The sequence below is a fragment of the Platichthys flesus genome, chromosome 15 (assembly GCF_949316205.1).
Source record: "Platichthys flesus chromosome 15, fPlaFle2.1, whole genome shotgun sequence".
In the NCBI taxonomy this organism is placed as follows: Eukaryota; Metazoa; Chordata; class Actinopteri; order Pleuronectiformes; family Pleuronectidae; genus Platichthys; species Platichthys flesus.
Window position 1 is genome coordinate 6805122 of NC_084959.1, and position 21292 is coordinate 6826413.

General features: G+C 39.8%; 1 protein-coding gene across 3 annotated transcripts; it reads left to right on the forward strand.

The window, feature by feature from the left end:
- The first annotated feature begins 557 nt into the window (after positions 1-557).
- On the forward strand, positions 558-20750 carry LOC133969378 (prolyl 4-hydroxylase subunit alpha-2-like). Of its 3 annotated transcripts, XM_062405810.1 has the most exons (16): positions 558-690; positions 8016-8118; positions 8875-8971; positions 9615-9766; positions 11488-11625; positions 12380-12619; positions 13863-14059; positions 14397-14573; positions 15185-15255; positions 15391-15490; positions 16137-16190; positions 16910-16969; positions 17041-17106; positions 18126-18194; positions 18645-18741; positions 19680-20750. In XM_062405810.1, the coding sequence occupies exons 2-16, from the start codon at positions 8034-8036 to the stop codon at positions 19748-19750; spliced, it is 1674 nt and encodes a 557-aa protein (XP_062261794.1). In that variant the 5' UTR covers positions 558-690; positions 8016-8033; the 3' UTR covers positions 19751-20750. The 3 variants fall into 3 exon arrangements, with proteins under 3 accessions (XP_062261794.1, XP_062261796.1, XP_062261795.1); XM_062405812.1 differs by lacking the exon at positions 17041-17106; XM_062405811.1 differs by lacking the exon at positions 16910-16969.
- Positions 20751-21292: the final 542 nt, after the last annotated feature.

Below are 21292 nucleotides of genomic sequence, written 5' to 3' on the forward strand. Positions count from 1 at the left end.
GTTGAGTGCAAAGAATCGAAAGTACAGAACCCCTGAAGTCCCCAAAGATGATATTTTCTTTATTTTATCTAAGTTGTGCACAAAGTTATTATGTGCCCAGTAAAGAGGGGACTGGTATATGCTTTAAAGACAACACTAAGTAGTATTCATTGCTTTTAAGAGTTTGTGAATTTCCCCATTATTATGATTGAAATGTGGTCCTTCTGTCGGCTGAGCCTGTTTTCTTTCAGTATGCGCAGCAAATGATTCCTGACAATCCTGTGTCTCTGTGAAAGGGCAACAACAATTTAATCGATGACAGGTGAAAATAAAACTTGATCAGCTCCGGTTTTCTCCGTGCTTACGGTACAAATCTTGTGTGAATCTGAGCCATTTAAACACAAACATGTTGTGCACAAGACACAAACAATATATCATCTTTTGGGACGTCAGGGGCTGCGTACAATTTATACAACGCAAAGCCCAAGAGACGTAATTTACAAAGTGTACGCGAAGGCAACGTGATGAACCCCTGCGAGGAATGCGGCTGCGCGTCAGCTCTGAGTATTACGGTTGGGTCCTGCAGGAGGTTCTGTACGTGGCAGCCGATGAAGACCCTCTCTGTGCGGATCATTCCCTCCAGCTGGCGACTCCAACTGCGTGTGCGAGCCACGGACCGTCGGTACTGCTCGAAGCCCCGGGTGATTAACGGTAAGAACACGTTCGATCTCGCGCGTATTAGGCGTCAAAGCGCTCGTGGGACATCCGCCGGCGGAGGACGAGGAGCTCGCGTGCAGAACATGCAGTGATGGTTCGTCACTTACTGGCTCCAACGGGACTTTACTCTGAGGTGAACTGGTTCTGTAAGAGAGGAGCCGCAGAGGTGTGTGTGTGTGTGTGTGTGTGTGTGTGTGTGTGTTTGAGCTGAAGTACCGACGAGTGTCTGTGTTTATTTCCGACATGTCCGCTGCTCAGTAACGTGAGACAGAGGGTCACAGAGTTTCCACATAGCAGCAGGAGAAAGTTCTGAAACTTCCCCCATGTTGTTGTTTCTGTGCCCTTCGCTCTCTGAGGCCAGACAGAGACATGTGTGGGGGGTTGTCTCAGTGGACGTGCGGTCCTCGGTCATTAATGTAATGCCATTTAATGTAATGTCCTCGGTCCCCCCGGAGGACACCTCAAAGTGTTCGTCCTTTCTAGAAACAACTGTCCTCAGCTGACGTCACCCAGCCAAGGCTGCTGTCCAGCTGAGGACCGAGGAGAGGGAGGAGGAAGATGAGGAGACTGCTCCTGCTCAGCTCCAGGTTTATTCAAGTTCACTGAAGTCAAACTCAGATGTAGTGCGTTTGTTTCCCTAAAAGAGACAAAACAAATCGGTTCTTATGGAACTACTTCCAACTTAAAGGGATAGTTCACCGGAAAATATAACTTCACCAGTTATTTACTCACTCCTATGCCGATGGTGGGGTGGGGCGAAGAGTTTGAGTCCACAAAACACTCTCAGGAGTTTCAAGGGTAAACAGTGTTAGAGTAGAATCATTACAATTGGAGGAACTGGGGACCATTTCTTCAAACGTCAAAAGACGGGCAAAAAAACCCTTAAATGCCTCCATACTGCTCCTGTGGTTTCATCCAAGTGTCCACAAGACCAGACATTCAAATTCAACTCGAAACAGCTTCCTGTTCTACGTGTTACTTGCCTAAATTTCCTCTGATATCCTTGTCTGGAGCCACGTCCACATTAGCACCCACACACGACACAGGAGCTCTTGCCCAAGGGTTTGCGGTAGTAGCATCTCTACCTCCGGCAGTGGACATTAAGGGTGAAAGTGAACACTGTGTTGAGTCGAATATGAATGTCGGGGCTCGCGGATACTTGGATGGAGGCATGTTATTTGTTTGGATTTGGCTGTAACACTGTAACACCCCTGAGACTCCTACACGACTCAACCACTCACCCGTCCAGCGGCACAGGGGTGAGTAGACGATGAGCGAATTTTCATTTTTCTGTGAACTATCCCTTTAAGAGCTTTTTCTAGTCTTGATGGCCACTGGAAGCACTTTGCAGGACAGTTGCTTTCTATTCATTCATTGCATCCATGTGCAGCACTTTCTCTATCGCACATCTCTCACACATTAGCCCTCAGGGGCCATTTGGGCTTCTGTGTCCTGCCCAGGGGCACGTCGGCACGTGGAATGGAAGAGTTTGGAATCCAACCACCGACCTTTTGGTTAGTGGACGACTCGCTTATACCTCCCGAGTCACATTGAAGTACGGTCTGTGGATTTTCTTCAGTAACCTAACAAGGACACTGCGTACTGGAGGTGATGCTGATGATTTTGTTAATATTATAATTTGTGAGCGGTGAACACTCAGATTAGTCATTCAATACCTTATTATTTAATTGATTAACATTTCAATCCATTACTAATTTCAGAAGTGAAGTTGTTGCACTGTAGAATGTCAAAGAACAGATGTATTCACTTGTCTTCAGCTAAATGAAATTTGAGATACAAAAAACTGAATTTAAAAAAAAAGTTGTCTTTTAATTGTCTGTCTATTCAGTCTATAACTAAGTAACTAATAGTTTCTACCTAAGAACTGACCCTTTAGTGTAAGTGGATACACTGTGGTTGATGAACAGCAAAGTTATTTTATCAGTAAAAAAAAGCCACAAACAAACCACACAGAATGTCCCGGTTACCCAGGCCCAGTGTGAAGTCTTGCAGGCACAGCAGGAGACAGGAGTTAATGGCAGTAATTGTAAGTGGCAGCCTTTGGATTGTGTTAATGTGAGCTGGGAGCAAATAGGGGGATGTCATAAATCTCTCAGCAGTCGCTGTGTTTGTGGAGGCAGGTGGAGCGGAGGATGATCTACGAAATGCAGTAGGAACGTAGAGAAGCTTTATTAAGTTTTATGAAAGTACTAAAACCTTAATATCCACTATTATCGACAGTCTTTTCCTTATGTGCTTGTATCTTTTTATCTTAAATATTGAAACCAAACTATGAGGGATTCATATTTACGTTTTGTGTTTAATTTAACATTACTTGTATGATTCTTAAGTGTTTACATATCAGGAGAAGTGTTTGGAAGTCGATCATCTGTGTATAATCCTGTGTGTTTATGACCATGTGGACGTTTGCTTACGTTAAACTAATACTTGCACCTGTGTCTCTATGTCAATACTTAGTCTGAAAAAGGTCAGTAAACAGGGACTGTGCAATATGGACAAACTCTTCTACCGGTTCCAGACAAACCCGTTTGCAGCAGTGATTGATTATAGATCACAGGTTTAACCGCGCACACACCAGAATGCTTAGATGATTATATAACTTATTTTAAAAGCAACATAGCCTCAGATGTTCTTTAGCTTTCCCTTGGATCTGAGTCCAAGTTTCGCTTTGACGTCAAAACCATATGGTGAGCAGAAATCTGGCAGAGCAACTGTTTAGCGGGGGTTTTGCTGTTCTTAGAGATTTATACTCTGACCTTCCTTCCTGATAATGTCTAATGCACAGGGTCAGCTAAACTGTGGTGGAAATGCTTGTCCTCTATTGGTTCTGCATTCGGCCCTTGTGATGTGTAGAGGAAGTGAAAGTCAAAGCAAACTTTTCAACTTTTCCCTAGAATGTCATGATGTTGCCAGCACAGCCTAACATCACTCTGAGTGTAACATTTCAAATTGTTTTAAATTCTAACTGAAGAAAAACTTTGCAGTGCTTCAGCGAATTCCAGGATCCATGTATAAAAACACTGCTTAAGGAGGCCTAACAACACGCCATCCAAAAACGTACTTAGACTTCTGCCGATCTAAATTAATAAAGGCTCTTTTTTTTTTAACCCAAGGTTTATGAAAATACTCTTCAATCGAACAAAAACTAACAATAGACTACCCAATCGGTGGTAAGCTGTCTATTAATGGTTGGAAAACTGAACCCATCCATGAAACCAACCTCCTCCTTTTCTTTCAGACGTGCAGGGTAAGCTTATATTCCCAAGTAACTACACAAAATTTGTATTGAACTATAAACAAATTGTAAAATTCTTTTGGGTTTGTTTGCTGGAGGAGAGTTAGAGCTTCAAGCCTACATGCACATACACAATGTTTTATATTATGACTCAGTGCACATTTGCATCATTATTTAGTCTGCAGCTTCATGTAGATACATACATGCCAGTTCTATTCACTGAAAAATTCCTGTTGTCAAGCATCTGAATGTCAGGCTCCCATTCTCCTTTATCTGTAGATGGCTGCTTTCATTCCTCGCTGATAAAAAAATACTGGAATTTGGCCTCCGCTGCCAAAATGTGACAAGATGAACGACCATGATCCCTCAGAAAAAACACCAAGCGCGATGATTCCACACTTTGCTTGTTGAAGTGTAGCTTCGTCAGCTGTGAGTTCAATAGTTCCATGATTTCCTCTGGGAAACGTTGAGTATACAGGGTCATGGCTTTTTGTCAAAAACCAGGCTGTAGTTCAATCTTTTCTCTTATTCTTTGTCTTTGTCAATGACGCATTCTGGTCTTTATTTGTTTTCTCTATCTGAATATTTTTTCCTAACTGTCCCAAATCCAATACATTAATATTTTCCTTAATATTTGATTCTGAAAGGCAAGTGTTGTTGGATAATACTGAAACATTTTGAAAAGCGTTGAAATCGTTGTTGTGCAGGAACATTAGCCTATTGCTTTAGTTGAATTGACGATACCCCCCCCCCCCCCCCCCCACATTAGCCTCAGTGTGTCGTTGCTGTTGTTTGCATCTCTTATGAAATTAATTATTTTCAAAACTGTCTGGGGGGGAAAAAGGATGAGAACAATAATAGACTCAATCCTTTAGTTTTGGCTGATGTTGAAGAAAGATTTCCCTCCAAAGAAAGAATGGAGACCTTTTAATCTCTTCTCCATGTAGTTGGAACTTGTTTGAGCCAGGACAGCTGCTACTCGGACCTGTTCTTCACTGTGGATATGTTACTGAGTGAGGTACAGCAGAGCAGAAGAACTACAAGACAAACACAGATGTTGGACAATTTCTTCCCTGAGTCAACTTGTGCACCCCTGCCCCGTTACAGACCTTGGATCCTGACTGCTTTGCAAAGCGTGGTTTCTCTGGATCCTTACCTCCAGGTGTGGAACCACACCTCCATGTTTTGAAAAAAAATCAGATGTCCCTCTTGGCTGTGAGTGCATTTCTCCTATAGGGTACACCTATCCTGTTCTCCTCAGTGTTGTGCCCCATGTTTGTCAGAAGCACCAGGCTGGGGTCAAGACTGGGGGAGTGTTGGTCAGTAGATGCAACTGGCCCCTTTTCCAGGAATGTGACCAGGGTGTTGCAGCCTGCAGCAACAGACTGGACCGTGTTTGAGCCTGGCAATCACACAGGCTGTAAATTATAAGGAGAGAGGTTTGTTTGTCTGTAGTTTCTGACTTGGGTATATAGTTGCATAGGCTGGCTATTGAATGAACCAGAAAGCATTTCTAGGTCACACGCTGGACGGAAGAAGTTTCCCTTAGAAAAGGATTTGCTGTATTTTGAGAATGAGGGAATTAACCTCAAAGTTAAATCTGTGGTCAACACATGCAAATCACAAGCAAATAGTTGTGTATTTAACCAGCTTTTTTGAGTTCAGCCCGGCTCTGCGTCAGGCAGTATGAATAGTTAGTTCTGACAAGGAGGTCACCTCGTCATTGATGTTTATCTGAACAGAATCATCCAAAAGCTTCTGTACAGATTTGATTTGAACTCGGAGGAAAGATGGTTTACGAGCCAAGAACGAACCCAATTATTTTTTTAAGCAGATTTCATGAAAAGGGTCAATTCTGTTTTTTCCCCCCCTCAATATTTCAATAGTATGTGAAAATGCTTTTTCACTATTTTGTGAAAATCTCAAGAAATAATGCAGATATCGTGATGAAATAAATGAAGGTACATTTAAAGGACCAAGATCTATGTGTGTTTGCAATTTGGTGGAGTTTGATTGAATTTATGAGAGACTGTTTTGTCAATTGTATAGGAAGACCTAAATATGATAATTTATTGAAAAAGTTTGATAATTAAAGCAAAGACCACGCCCTGATGTCTGTTTCCATGATCAAACCCCATCTGATCCCTTTGCTTATGCAATGAGCAAAACAAGTATGCCTGGTATATGATCGTTTCTTCATCGTATTATGTTATTCTGTCTAATTCAGTGGGTTTCGAAAATAATTTTGCCCTCCATCAATTTTTCAAGGATGCTTGGTTTTATTTTTAATGCAGCAGTCTTCCTTTCTGTAGTACGTGAGAATGTTCGCCTGTCATACTGCTGGCAGCACCCAACATGTCAGGACAGCTCTGAAGCTCTCCTGCTCGGTCGAGGACACGGGACGACTTTTCTGTGTTGGGAAAATGCCAAAAAGCAACGCAAAGAATGTGGCATATTGTGAAATGTTTGAATACACTGACCCATACCCAGACTCTCACAACCCAATGTGGTATAGGCCAGGAAAATAAGGGTAATTTTACACGCTTAAGTAAAGAGAGAGTCAAGAAAGTGCTGAAAACAAGACATGCTCATCCCTCATAAGATTTATTTGATGGTTTTTAAAGAAACCCTGCCTTTGCATGCAGGACCTGCAGAAGTGCAACACACTGGGGAGTGGAAATAGAATTCTCAGTCACTTGCTGAATGTGTTAAGGTCATTTCACAGCCCTTCGCTGACAGGTTCCCTGATTCATCGGCGCCACACGGTGCAGTCGTCCTGGTCGTTTACCTCGTTACAAGCTTCCGTTTGTCACAAATATATGAAATTCTACCTTGGGCCATATTTGTTTTTTTACGAAGAATTTTACAGAGGATCTCCTGAACCTCTGTGATTTGTTGTTGTTCAACCTTATTAACCTGAAGCAGTGTTTTCCTGGAATATTCACGTGTGTAGACAGTTTGTTGGTTTCTCTGTGTCTTAAAGCTCAAACTGAAACTTATTTTGTCGAAATTTATTTTAGAAGCAGCAATAGAAAGATTCCTCAGCACCACTACGGGGACGCTTACATTTAAGGAACCACTTTTCTGCTTCAGGACCTCGGTTTCACTAAGCCTTTGATTATACACTTTGGAAAGATACTGATGAGACTGTGCACGTGGGCCTGTATTCAGAGACGTGTATGTACTGTACGTGCACTCGGCTAGCAGTAAGCAGTCATTACTGTGAAGTGATGTGGCATACCCATGAAGGGAAAGTGGAACAGTGTCACTTTTCGTCTGAAACAAAGCAGGTCTCAGTGCAGGACTGAGTTTCCTGCCACGTGATCCATCTTTGGGTCGTCTTGTTTTTCAGCCCTGTTGTTGTATCTGCCTTTCGACCCAGATTACACTATCAGTCTTTTGAAAGGATGGATGTCATTGGAGGCAGCTTCAGGCAGGGCGGTCATAATACACCTGGAAACAGAGTGCTCTGCTGAGCTGTTGAGGGATGTTGAGGGACTACTTTTGAGTTTCTGAAGATCAAGCTGGGATTTATTTAGTCATGACAATTGATATGAGGTATCTGGAGGCCACGTTGAACTCCAGACGAGAGCAATGAAAACAAAGAACTTACAAGCAGATGTTTTTAATATGATCATATAAAAATAAGTGTTTGTATGGATGAGTCCGCCAGGTGTTCTTAAAGTGCAATGTCCAAACAGACAAAAAACACCATTATTTTCCGCACTCTCCTTGTTTTAATCTTCCCAATGAATAACTGGGCAGCAGACATTGGTGACTCATTCACAGGAAACGTACTGGAAACTTTGAATCTTGTTACACCATCAGTTGATTCAGTGTGGAAACCCAGTATCACGTCTTTTGGGATCAGAATACTCTTTGTAAGCCATTCAAAGCAAATATGAAAGCAAAGCAAAGAGAGAATTATGGATGGACATGGAAATAATATGGTTACAGCCAGAGCTTTCCACAGTTTGACCTGAAGAGTGTTCAAGAGGAATCTGTCTGCAGAAAAACTTTTATCATAGATTGTATGACCTTGTTGTTATGTTTCTGTTTGCAGGTTATTGAAAAAGACAGAATGAGGAAATCCTTGTGTTTCATCTCCTGGACTCTGCTCTGCTTCTGCTGCTGGACCACACAGGCAGAGGTCTTCACATCCATAGGTACAATTCAATCTGACAACATAAGATTTCCACTTTATCTGTTCCCAGTTTAAATTTGGTTCCTTGGTAAATTTCACGTTGAAGCCCCAGAGTACAGATCGATACATTTTGAGGTGCACTGAATAAAATGAAAGATAGATTATTGTGGTCCACGGATTCTTGTAGATAAAAATCTGTGACAAAGAGTTTTGCCTAAATAAAAAATTAAGATGCCCTCACTGTAAATAAGACAAAAGATAAACTGCTTCTTTAAGTAAGGAGCAAATACCTGCTTTTGTCTAATATGTGAGAAGAAAATTACTGATTTACACAAAGTGCTCAGATACACATTAAGCACCACATTAGTCAACAGGTTGCATCTCATGAGTCAAACAGTCACTTAAATCTTGATGATTGATGGCACTTGGCCGGTCGGTTACTTGCGTTTGCATGCAGAAACAACAAAAGTGTTTCATTCTTTCTCTTCCCTGGCAACTCCTGTGAATGAATCAAAGCTGAACATTTCCATGGAGTTGTTTACTATGAACCCAGCCACCTCCCTGTGGAAGAACATATAATCAAAGCCCCACAGTCTGTGGCTGGGGCGAAGAGCAGTTACCAAAATTACATTTTATAGGATTATAGTTTTTTAAAGCAGAGGCGGAAAGCAGCACAAACAGAAACACTCACACTGTGAAGTTGAATTAACCAGACCAGATATAAACTACGAGCTTTAATTGGTGGGTGGGTTCTTTATCTCTGTCTCGCTGTCCCCAGGCCAGATGACAGACCTGATCCACACAGAGAAGGAGCTGGTCCAGTCTTTGAGGGAGTACATAAAAGCAGAGGAGTCCAAGCTGGCTGAAGTCAAAAGGTACATTCTTAACTCTGTGACGTAATAAAAACGCTTTTGAAGTATGTGTACTTGACTTTTACTTCTACTCCACTGTGTTAAAAAGGGACATTTTGTTTTTTTTCTATTATAATTATCAGAAATGTTCTGCAATCTACTTTTCAAATCAAGATGTAACTTACAAAACACATATATTTCACAAATAAACTACAAAAAGATTTATACATATTTATGCAACAGAAGTATTTCCTTCTGTCTCCTCTTGCTATTCATCACTGGAGTCATTTTTATCACAACAAGTACTTTTCATTTCATTTGTTAACTTTGAATAGAGAGTTTCTACTTGTGAGGTTAAAGTATGTTTCACTGTTGAATTAGTACTCTTACTGAGCCACTGCCCACATTCTTCCCTGTGTGTTAATTTATTAAGTTACCATGGTGAGTCAATAGAAAAAAACCTGACACATTTTATAAACATCTGTTTCATAACATCACTGAGAAATGAAATGAAACATTCATATCTATTCCATTAGTTATAAACAAAGCGATTACTTCATATTAACAGTCCTGAAACCTTTAAGTGTTTAGAGCTGTGGTGGTTTATCACGAGCACTGTAAGAGTGTTTATTCATTTTTTAAAGCGTATGTTTGTCCTGTCTCGTAGTTGGGCCAAAAAACTGGACGCTCTGACCCGAGTGTCCACCTCAGACCCAGAGGGCTACCTGGCCCACCCGGTGAACGCCTACAAACTGATGAAGAGGCTCAACACGGAGTGGTCTGAGCTGGAGAGCCTGGTGCTGCAGAACCCCTCTGATGGTAAGCTCCCTCCACAACACTCTGTGGGTGAATGCAGACTGGACATGCAGGGATATAGCTTTGCTTGGAGTTGTAATGTGTTCTGCGTGATACCGCTCTCTCCAGGGCAAGAAAAACATGCATCTTGCGTTACTTGTGTACGAGTCTGGGTAATTTCGGCTGCATGCTGGTATTATTGTGGCACATAGGAGCACACAGATATTTGCACTGGCCGTATGTATTCGACAGCTCAGACCAAAGCAATACCAAGACACCTTATTTTATTAATTTCTGACTCATTCCTTCTTTCTTATGTGTTTTCATTAAAACGGATGCGCAAGTCAAAAATATTTCAATCTAATCATATGTGCATTGGCATTATTTTGTGTTACCTCGGCTAAATCTGCCTGTTAGCCCTTTGTTGTTACCATTCGGCTGACTTTGCATTCATTCCACCTTAAAATATCCCTTCACGTCGTATACTGCATCTGAAAGAGCAGCATTTACCACTTTTTCTTTTTTTATGAACCGTGTCTGGGCAAAAGCGGAGAACGAGCGGTCGGATTAAAAAAATGCAGCGCGGATCTGAGAAGTTTTTGCTGCTTCGCTCAAGAGCAGAGGGAGAACAGATCCGTCATGTAATAGCTGCAGCAGCTGTTCCTCATCTCTGCGTGTGTTGGCCATGTTCTCTCTCATGGTGTCTGTGTGTTTGGAACTGTGCGCATGTTTAGACTTGGGTCTGTATCTGTGGGAGACAGATTAACTGAGCATGAGTGTGCATAAGTAAATCTGTATACGTGGCCATCAGAGAGAGAGAGAGACAGTAGAGAGAATGGATGTTAACCTTATAAACTTAAGTGGATAATGCAGAATCATTGAATTTAATGTTTGCATTGTTTCTTTACATCAGCAGATTGTCTTGTACGAAGCCAATTTATCCATTAGCCTATCATTTACCCGGATTTCTTTTTGTCTCTCCAATACTGATGTATTCACTCGCGGTGAAGCTAAAAGTTAAAATACAAAGGGACACTGAGTAAAAGGGAAAATTAATTTAAACCTTTGCTAGTCATGCATTATAAGAAATATCAGGTCTTGTATCTAGATGAATATATTCATACTGAATAAGTACATATACGTTATGGAGAGGAAGAAATAAAATAGTCAAATCTGCCTTTGGGAGTTTCTGACTCTCTGTTTCTCCAGTGCAGTGGTCCTTCAGATCTTTCTGAGGTCAGAACAGAGAAGTCTAGAACTGCGGTGTCAGTAAAGTTTTTGCTAACAGTGTGTTAAACAGATATTGAGGTGGTCTATTGAATTATCATCATTTTGTTTTAGTTAGTGATCGCAAGACTTACTTTTGATAATTTGAAAATCATAAAAATGTGAGAGATTTATATTTATGCCCCCGCGCCGGCGACATCTAGTGGTCGGACACATTATGCTTTCGGGTTGTCTGTCCGTCTCATCCCGTGAACAATATCTCAAGATTTCCTTGGGGGGGAATATAGTTCAAATATTTACTTGGACTTTAGAAATAACTGATTAGGTTGTGTTGTCAAAGGTCAAAGGTCATGTTGGCCTCACAAAGTAACTTTAAGTTATTCTTGAGCATGATATCTTAAGATCAGGCTAAAAATCATTTCAGCCTAAAGTTGCATAGTTCATTTGGTTGATTCAAACATTCACTTACACTTTTCTGTTTTTATTCATTATCAATAAACTTCTCACCTTCTCCTCAGGGTTCATTTCCAACATGTCCATACACAGACAATTCTTCCCTGATGAGGAGGATGAGACGGGTGCAGCAAAGGCATTGATGCGTCTTCAGGACACGTATCAACTGGATTCTGAGACGTTCTCAAGAGGAAAGCTGCCAGGTAACCTGGGAGTGTGCAGTGATGTAAAAAGATTATCCATCTAACGAAAAGGGTAGAGTAATTTGCAGATTTATAAAATAAAGAGGAGAACAAAAGGTGCATCAACCATTAGTGATTTTGTGTAAATGTGTATTTGTGTTTTTGCTTCTTGTGAAAATGCGTTTGAGTTTTGGACGTCCCTCAGATTGAAGTAACGTTTAGCGTTCTTCAACTGGTTTGAAATTCAAAGTTGGGATTGCTGTTAGCTTAAGGTGGGCCTGGAGTTAAGTACAAGGTTAATTTAGAGTTATTATTATCATTACTTTGAATGTGGGTAATGGCTGGATTGAAGATTAGGTTTGGATGTGGGTTCGGGTATAATTACTGAACTATTCATAGATCTAGTGTGTTAAACAGCACTGACTCACCGTGGTCGTGTTTTATATTACAAGGAAACAGAATTTAGTAACCCTCAACTTGATCCTTGGGGGCTTTCAAATTAAGGAGTAGAAATTAACAATAGTGAAGAAATGTTATGAAGAATGGAAATGTGTGGGTGTGGGTGCGGGTGCGGCCAGACTATCACATCACCCTAGCCTGTAATTGTACGTAGCCTTATCAAAAATTGTTGATTAGATTGTTTATTTGAAAAAAAATACGGTCCAATATATATTTTCCTGAATTTTTCTTTCCATTCAGATAAAATCCAGGAATGTTTCAACAGCAGTACAGTACGATATGATCAGTGTTTAAACTTCGATGAATCTTGTCACAGGAATGCACTCCAATGCCCTTCTGACGGTGGATGACTGCTACGACATGGGGAAAACTGCCTATAACGACGCAGACTATTATCACGCTGTATTGTGGATGCAGCAGTCCTTGAAGCAGCTGGATGCCGGCGAGGAAGCTGTGGTCTCCAAGGCGGACATTTTGGACTACCTCAGCTACTCTGTCTACCAAATGGGAGACCTGCCTCGAGCCATCGAGCTGACCCGCCGCCTGGTGGCTAATGGTAAGCTGCAGCATGAGCAAAGGTTCATTACATTTACACACAAGGCTCACATTTAACGGTCTCAAGTGCACACCACAAGTGCAGCTAGTTTGTGTCCAAACAGGTTATAAAACGTCTTCTGTTTTTTTACTCTGAGCACCAGGCCGATTAAAAGGTTTTTAAATACTTTACAACGGGGCTGCTGGACGGGAAAATCTGAAGCTGCTTTCAGACATGCATTGAACTCCAGAGATCCTCCTGGCTCCTGAGGAGCTGTATGTTATATGCAAATGTCCAAGTAAAACCCTTCTGCCTTAATGCCAATTTGATATAGCAGAGGATCACCTACAGGATTCACCTCAAGCGAGTTTGTGTGTTGATGATTTTTCTAACATTTGACAGATCCAAATCTGAAACCAACAAAAAGAAAACAAATATATCTGGATGAGAAAGTGGTGCCATACACGTAGAAGACACTGCTATCATTTTCAAGGGAGATTTCATGATAATGTGCTCTAGACAAAAACACGCATCACTACGAGTATTTATGTTACATCCGCGGCCGGCTGCATAGGCCCTGTCTGGAGATTTCAGGGCTGTAGTGAACCAGTATGAGCAGAGAATCTCCTGCTGCTGCACTCATGTGTGGAGACTTCTGGAGAGAGTTCCGAACCAATATTTCGGAGATCCTCGGGAGGTCATTTCTGAAAATGGCTTGAGACTCACAAAGTTACGGAGCCTGTAATCTAATAATCCTTTATCTCAGCAGGAGCCTCTTTATTTGTCTTTCTTGTTGCTATGTATGATGGGTGTATGGGTTCCTGCCGTCAATTCTTGAGAAACTAAAATAAGTCTGTTTAACATGTAATTAAATAGCACTTGTGACTCCTACAGTGGGGTAATTTATGGTTTGTCTTCCTGCTGTTTTACTAATCACAACAGTCAACCATACTCTCACTGCAGCGGTTGCCAGAGCAGCAGGGTGTAGTCCCTCCAGACCAAAGGGCCCGTGGTTTCTAACTGTTACTTTTGTGTCCGCATCAGGACCTGTGTGTACAGCTGCTTGCCGTCTTTTAATAGAGCTGTGGTGACCCTGTTTACTTGTCACGTGAAATAAAAAGTGTTATAGCATGCACAGGTATGAGACTGGAATCAATCTCCTCTCAGAGCCACTTGGTGAATATGTTCATCAACGCTATAGGTTATCCTGCTTCTCAGTTAAAGTTTTGAGCCACCACCAACCCTCATTTTCTTGTACTTACAGATGCCAACCACCAGAGGGCAGGAGGAAACCTCCGTTATTTTGAGCGGTTACTTGCCAAGCAGCGGAATGAGTTGAACCAGGACTACCAGCCGGCCTCTGAGGAGCCTATCCAGCTGGGAACCTATACTAGACCCAAAGACCATCTACCAGAGAGGGAGATCTATGAGGCGCTCTGCAGAGGAGAGGGGCTCCAAATGGTGAGACACTATAAATACAGGCATGTTGGGAATGAGGTGGAATGTAATGTTAGGACCTGAGGCAGACGATACTTGATCTTTTTATATATATCCGAAGAAGTGTTGGGATTTTATCACTTTAAATCTTCTTGATCTTCTGCTGTAATGTGATGAACAAGAATTACTTTTTTGCCCTTTTTCCTTATCAATCAATCAATAAAATTGTATTTTTTAGCCCATATTCACAAATCACAATTTGTCTCATAGGGCTTTAACATGGTGTGACATCCTCTGCCCTTAACCCTCAATCTATACCTGCTATTGATACTGAGGGTTTATCATTTCCTTTTTTCACCAGAACGAAGCAAAGCGGAGCCGTTTGTTCTGTCGCTACCACGATGGGAAGCAAAACCCTCGTCTCCTGCTGAAGCCCATGAAGGAGGTGGATGAGTGGGACAGCCCCCACATCGTACGCTACCTGAACGTCCTGTCAGACCAAGAGATTGCAAAGATTAAGGAGCTGTCCAAACCCAGGGTGAGGCCAAAAATAATGAAAAAATGTACTGGTTCATCTCAAACCATGATACAAATGATAAAGCTTATGAATTCCATGAATACTTTTCTAGTGGGCATCACAGATAAAGGGTCAATATTAAGCTTTAGTATTGCAACAAGTATAACTTACCTACAGCAAGTGGACTTTTATGGTTAAGTTAAGATTTCACTTTTATTGCTGAAGATGTTCGCCTTCCTTTGCACATCATATATTTACAGTGAAAGAAAGCCAGCAGTTTAAGGTGTCTGGCTTTACTTTGTGAATATGTGTGAAACAGTGTTGTTTTACTTTAAACTTGACACGTTGACCTCCAAAGACACTTGTACCCAAACTATCATTTGTCGCATTAGCTCGGTATGTCAGTTGCTCTTTTTGTGCATAATCTGTGTGATGGTTAATCCGTCTAAGAAAGTGTTAAAATGCAGAAAGTACAGAACAATAATTTGTACATCAAAGTGAATAAAGCTATTCTCTTAGAGCAAATGAACATAGGAAATAACAGATATTAGATGTGCGTATGAATAATACTGATATTTTTGTGAAATAATATGAATGTCAAACACTTCTTTGTGTGTTTATTTTCTTTTAAGCTTTCAAGAGCTACCGTTCGTGATCCCAAAACAGGAGTCCTGACCACAGCCAACTACAGAGTATCAAAAAGGTAACTCAATATTACCCATTTTTAGTATTTATAATTTATAAAACGTGTTTTCTTATTAGTAAACAAAAGATATTCAAACAATTTTAGTGTGTAACTCTATTACATGCTCACACACAAGTGTATTTGTTCTTTCAGTGCATGGTTGGAAGAAGAAGACGATCCGGTTATTTCCAGAGTCAATCAGAGAATAGAAGACATCACAGGCCTCGAAGTCGACACTGCAGAGCTACTTCAGGTAATGTGATGCATACAACAGAAAGTACTAAAACAAACAGTTGTACCAAATATCCCAATGACACAAAAATAAGAAGAACATTGGACAAATTGATTCAAATCATTTAGCCTGATCTATATTGTCTGAACTCAGTTGCACTGTTTCCCAAAGAAAAATTGAAAAACAGAAAACAGATTTTCTGACTCCACATCTGAGATTCATCTCCGGATCCCAGTATAAAGGAAATTACCGGATTCTTGCCAGTGGCCTTTAAAGCTTTGAAATGTTTCTGAAAACCTCAGCAGCAGTGTGTCTTCCAGAGACACCCACAGTCACAGTGATGACAGACTGGAACGACTTTTTGGCCAAGAATAGTCCCCATTCCAGTTAATTTTGTGAACAATATATCAATAGTTCTCTACTTAACCTTCACTGTGCATCAAAGATGCGATTCCTGAAATAAGTATAATGAACATGATGAATATTTTCTGTATTAGCTAATAGTGGTGCCTGTTTCAGTGGGGTTTTATTTTTTCCCAAGTAAATAATATAAATAAGTATTCACCATCTCACATCAATATGTACACAAATACTCTTTATTTTAACAATAATTTTTAATAATATTAGTTTATCAGCATGTAAATAATTTTTGTCAAATGCTGACCAGGTTGCCAACTATGGAGTCGGAGGACAGTACGAGCCACATTATGACTTCTCAAGGGTAAGTGTCCTCTTAACTGATGTAAGACAAGCATGTGTGTGTTAATGAGGTTCAGATATCACTTGCGTTCTCGGGACCTATATGTGTTTTAAACATTATAGGGACTTGTTTTCCTAATGGGAGTAAAACCCAAATCTACATAACGTGAATCCTTAAAAGTTGAGGTGAGGCCAGTCCAACTGTATAGTTTATAGTTGGTGTTAGGCTTAGTCCTCTGAAATGAATGTAAGACCATCTAATGTCTTTGAGAATACTTTTCTAACCCTAACCCACTTCCTATGTTCTTCTGAAATACAGTATGCCTGTTTTTACCGTGAAGTGTGCTCTCTCTGATAGTGATATCTGGGAACCCTTGATGAAATTCTTGTGATGCATATTACATTATGCATTATGTGGAGCTGTCTTGGTACGGAATGACTGATCTAATTTGACATGTTACAAATAAAAATGTTGTCTGCCTTTATCATATCATGGAGTTTATTTCCTAACTTTTGTTGAAGAGTAAAGTCTTTCATTTTTGTTATTTCATGTTCACCTTTTCATGAAGAAATAATAATCTAAAAATGAAAGGTCATGCTCTTAAATTAGGAACTCAGATAAAAGTTGTAACTAATGCTTCTGACAGGTAGTTTATTTCATGTGGAGCGTATTTAGTGCCATAGAGGAGGACTCCTTTTTGAGTTTTGCGGTGGGATAAATGTTATAAACATCTGTTGCAGCGTCCTTTTGACAGCCAACTCAAGGTCGATGGAAATAGACTTGCTACGTTCCTAAACTACGTAAGTACGTGCCTGTTCTAGCGTACAGTTTTTTCATGTTGTATTTCTATTCTTGAATTTTATCTTCATAGAAAGATGAGCCTGATGCGTTCAAAAGATTAGGCACGGGAAATCGCGTGGCGACTTTTTTGAACTACGTAAGTATGTGCATCCAGTCGCCGTTCAGTGAAGGCCTGGGCTTGCGGTTAAAAATCGACGCTTCCTGCCATACTTCCACGTTTTAGATTCATGGGTATAAGCTCTGGTTCAATCTTGGACTGGGATTGATTGACTTTTACACAGATGCACTGATTGGCATTAATGTCCTTTTTGTTTTAAACCTTGTGTTGCTTGATGTAAGGGAACAAGATGGGACAACATTTTTGAAAGCGAAAACTCTAAAAATGATGCTGGACAAAAATCCCATCATCTGAATGACTGGACAAATATAAAAATAATTTTTTTCTGTCAATCAGTTCCGGTACATATTGTGGAGAGTTTTTTTTACACCATTTCCATTTAGCCACGACTGTTGGGTTATTTTACCCTGGTTAACACTGACTTATATAAAATATATTTTCACCCTAAAATAAACACAACGTGATGTGTTTAAATTATGTTTTATTTGAATTGTCATATTTCCTAAAACCTTTAAAGTTCAGTGTTGACTCCGGTGCATGATGTGAATGTGCCTGATTAGATTAGTAATCTACAGTGTAGATAAGTAAAAGATTTGAAGAGTATTACAGGATATATGGACTCAAATTTAAATTCAGTCTTTAGGATTTTGAGCTTGTAATGTACACCTCACAAACAATTCTTAGTACTTCTGTTAACATCTGTGTACAGGAACAAAGCAACTGTTTGTAAATTTGAATTAGGCTGAAGTTAAATTTACAACTTTTGATCCTGTCTTTTCACTCTTCTAAATCTGACTGGAAAATAACAGGCGAATCGCGGAGCTGTTAATCCCATTTGCTGAAATTGTCGTTCTGACTCCAGTGTGTTCATGTGCTTGGAAGTAAAAAAAGGTGTGAAAGGAAAATATCAGTTCAAATGAAATTTTGAACCCCTTAATTTTTGGAAGATTATAACTAGATTTTATCACCTAACACTATTTTGGAAAGAAAATACAGATAAAGTTTCCAACCAGTTTGTTTTCTATTTCGTTTCTCAGATGAGTGATGTTGAGGCGGGAGGTGCTACGGTCTTCCCTGACTTTGGAGCAGCAATCGTGCCGAGAAAGGTGATCGGAGCAGAGTGTGTCTTTTTCTGTGCATGTGAGAACTGAGCATGTTTAAAGTGCTTTAAAATGTCTCCAAGGTTGGAAAACAAATCTAATCCTAACAGTGTTACTGTCAGTTTATGGATCGAGGCTGAATAATGGAAAATCTTACATGTGAGTCTCTATATATTATTCTGTATTACATGGAAAAAAAATTCACATCGAATTTAAATCAATCCACACAACAGTTGTAGTTGTATCAATGTCATAAAATAAGCCTGGTATTTTTGTGTGCTTTTTTTCTAATGTGGCACGAGCATAAACAAAAGTCTTCTTGCGGGAAATGTGGGTTAGTTGCTGCTCAGCTTGAAGCTGCTGCAGATCTGTCTTAATCTGTGTTGGATCCTCACATTCCTTCTCGTGAAGCCAGATGTTACCATCATTTTTATCATGTGTTGCATTTCTCCACAGGGAACAGCAGTGTTCTGGTATAATCTGTTCAAGAGCGGAGAGGGAGACTACAGGACCCGGCATGCAGCCTGTCCTGTCTTAGTAGGAAGTAAATGGGGTGAGTCAGAGTTGAGATTCATCATGTTTAAGTAGTGACATGTTCAATGGTGGAACAGGTACTTTATAACTGACACTAAGCAAAGGAAATGTGTCACACTGTTTATCCATTTCATTGGACAAAATCCTTTGGAACTATTTTTATTTTAAAATACCGATATGGAAATTTCTTTAGAATCCCTATTTCCCATTACATTTGTTTAAATGACATGGTACAGGAATATATGTTTATCTAATTTTTAAATCACTGTTATATTATAACAACAGCAATTATAATTATTGTTGTCATAATAGACCACATTTTTTGGTACCTAGTCAGAAAATATTGGACCACAATTCCAAAGAATCCTTGTTAGCTTCATACTCATACATCAACGTTAAAATATATATAACGTTTGTAATGTTAGATCAAGCACTGCGTTACCATAACAGCAGCAGTGCATAGAGTACATGTTCCTCCTGTTATAATAGTAATATATCATGTTAGGTGGGGAATAAAAGTAAACAATAAGGGGCTGTCCTTGCTGTCACTGCATCTTTATCATTTGAAGGTTCAGTGTGTAATATTCAGGTGAAAGGTTTCTACTAGCAGAAATTGAATATAATAAAATCCTAGTGTGTTTAAGCTAACTGTATTTGTTTTCTTTACCCTAGAATGAGCCTTTTATATTTAATTATGTTATATTTACATTAGGAGCAGCCATGTTTTTTACAGTGGTCCAGACTGGACAAACTAAAAACCTTTGTAATAACTACAGATGCAGGGGTGCAGCTCTGTGGTATTCAGGTTGTGAAACACATCATCAACACATTTCAGCTTCTATCCAGGGCACTAAACTGTAATAAGAGAATGAGTTTACCATATGCTGGTTTAGAAAATGGCTTTGCTATTAATGATCCTCACATGCTTTTCTTCTGTCCTTCTTTCCATTTCGTCAGTGTCAAACAAGTGGATTCACGAGCGAGGACAAGAGTTCAGGAGACCCTGCGGCCTCACAGAAGTCGACTGAAGTTTGATGCACAAATAACAATGCACATATTGAACGTGCTCCCTGTTGTCTTATTTCTATTTCATACATGCAACTCTGACACGTTTTTTACAAACCTTACGTAAGTGTTCGTTCCCTCAACCCTAACCCTAACCCTTCTCTCCATAATTGACAAATATTTTATGACACTGGAATGCGAGATCTGGCTGGATGATATCCTTTCTTTTTCTTTTCTTACCAGAAGCTGTGGGTGTCAGTTCTGAGTTGTGCATCTGCCACATGACCCATATGATAAAATAAGTGAATAAAGATCAAACAAAAAAAGTAAAAAATATATGTTATTGTAGTTCGGAGTAACTTTAAAATATATAAAACCACAAAACTGTATCAGTTCAATCTTGGTTTTATATATGAATGAATAGTATCTAATTCAAATCCAAAATTAAATCTGAAAGTTTCCAACCTCAAATCTTTCCATTGATGCCAGAAACTTGTGTATTTTGGCTCTTGTGTCAACACCCTTTTATAATTAACTTTTCAAAATAAAAGCATTAGAATTAATGCTTACACAGATAACATGGATAATGTGGCCAAATGGTGTCAGGGCAGGTTATTATGATAAACGCACATTTCTCAATAAAAAGATACTACATGCTTCTGGTAATGGACTCGTTGGACCCAAATGTAGACCTTGTGCTAAATTAGCTTTTGGCAAATTACACCACCACCTCCTATACTTTGTAATATCTATGGTATTTGCAGATTATCAGGTTGTTTACAAGTGTCTGAACAGAAATGCAGACATTGAAAAACACCCTGGATCCATTCAGCTGCATCCAAAGTGTTTCTCTCTGTCAGACCTAACAAAACAATTTACAGACATCTAAGGATTTTCCTCCAAAATCTTGCCCAGGACATTTTAAATTAATCTAGTGTTTAATTTATTACACTGTTGTTACATGTGTGCTTTCTCTAAGATGGCAAACAAGCAAGTCAATAAATGGTGTATTGTATCAAAATATATATGGTTCGTCACTCTGTCCTCATAATGTCTTTCTTATCCAGGATGATTTATAAAAATGTGTCTTTATTTGATCCAATTCCTGCAATCCAGAATTCTCATATAAGTCGTAACAAATTTAACTGAAGCTCAGTGTCTCTATATACTTTAATTTTTACTCTACAAAGGTAATGCATCTTTATTGTAACTATGTGAATATGTATAAAATGGTCACCAGGAACAGTGGTTTCAAAGGGATCATGATACAGCCACACATGTTTTTAAGCTTGAAGCTGCTCCTTGCAAGTTATAGACTTAAAATCCATTGTAAAAAACAAAAGCACTGAGGTCACGATGGAGTTCACTGTTCCCTGGTCTTTTTGATCAACTGCTTAGGAGAAGGATTGCATCAAAAGCTCCAACGTCGTTTGGAATATAACCAGTCACATTAACTAGGATTAGATTGGACTGCCAGGATTTTCTGATTCTGTTTCTGATGGTGTCTTGAGTCAAATCTGGCTTCATTAACCGTCATCTGTTATTGTTTATTTGTTGAAACGTGG

Excerpts from the sequence above, each read along its gene's own strand:
- LOC133969378 (XM_062405810.1), top strand. The coding sequence starts at position 8,034 with ATGAGGAAATCCTTGTGTTTCATCTCCTGGACTCTGCTCTGCTTCTGC. Across the intron at positions 12,620-13,862 it reads CCGCCGCCTGGTGGCTAATG|ATGCCAACCACCAGAGGGCA; the intron begins GTAAGCTGCAGC and ends TTGTACTTACAG. Across the intron at positions 18,742-19,679 it reads CTTAGTAGGAAGTAAATGGG|TGTCAAACAAGTGGATTCAC; the intron begins GTGAGTCAGAGT and ends CCATTTCGTCAG.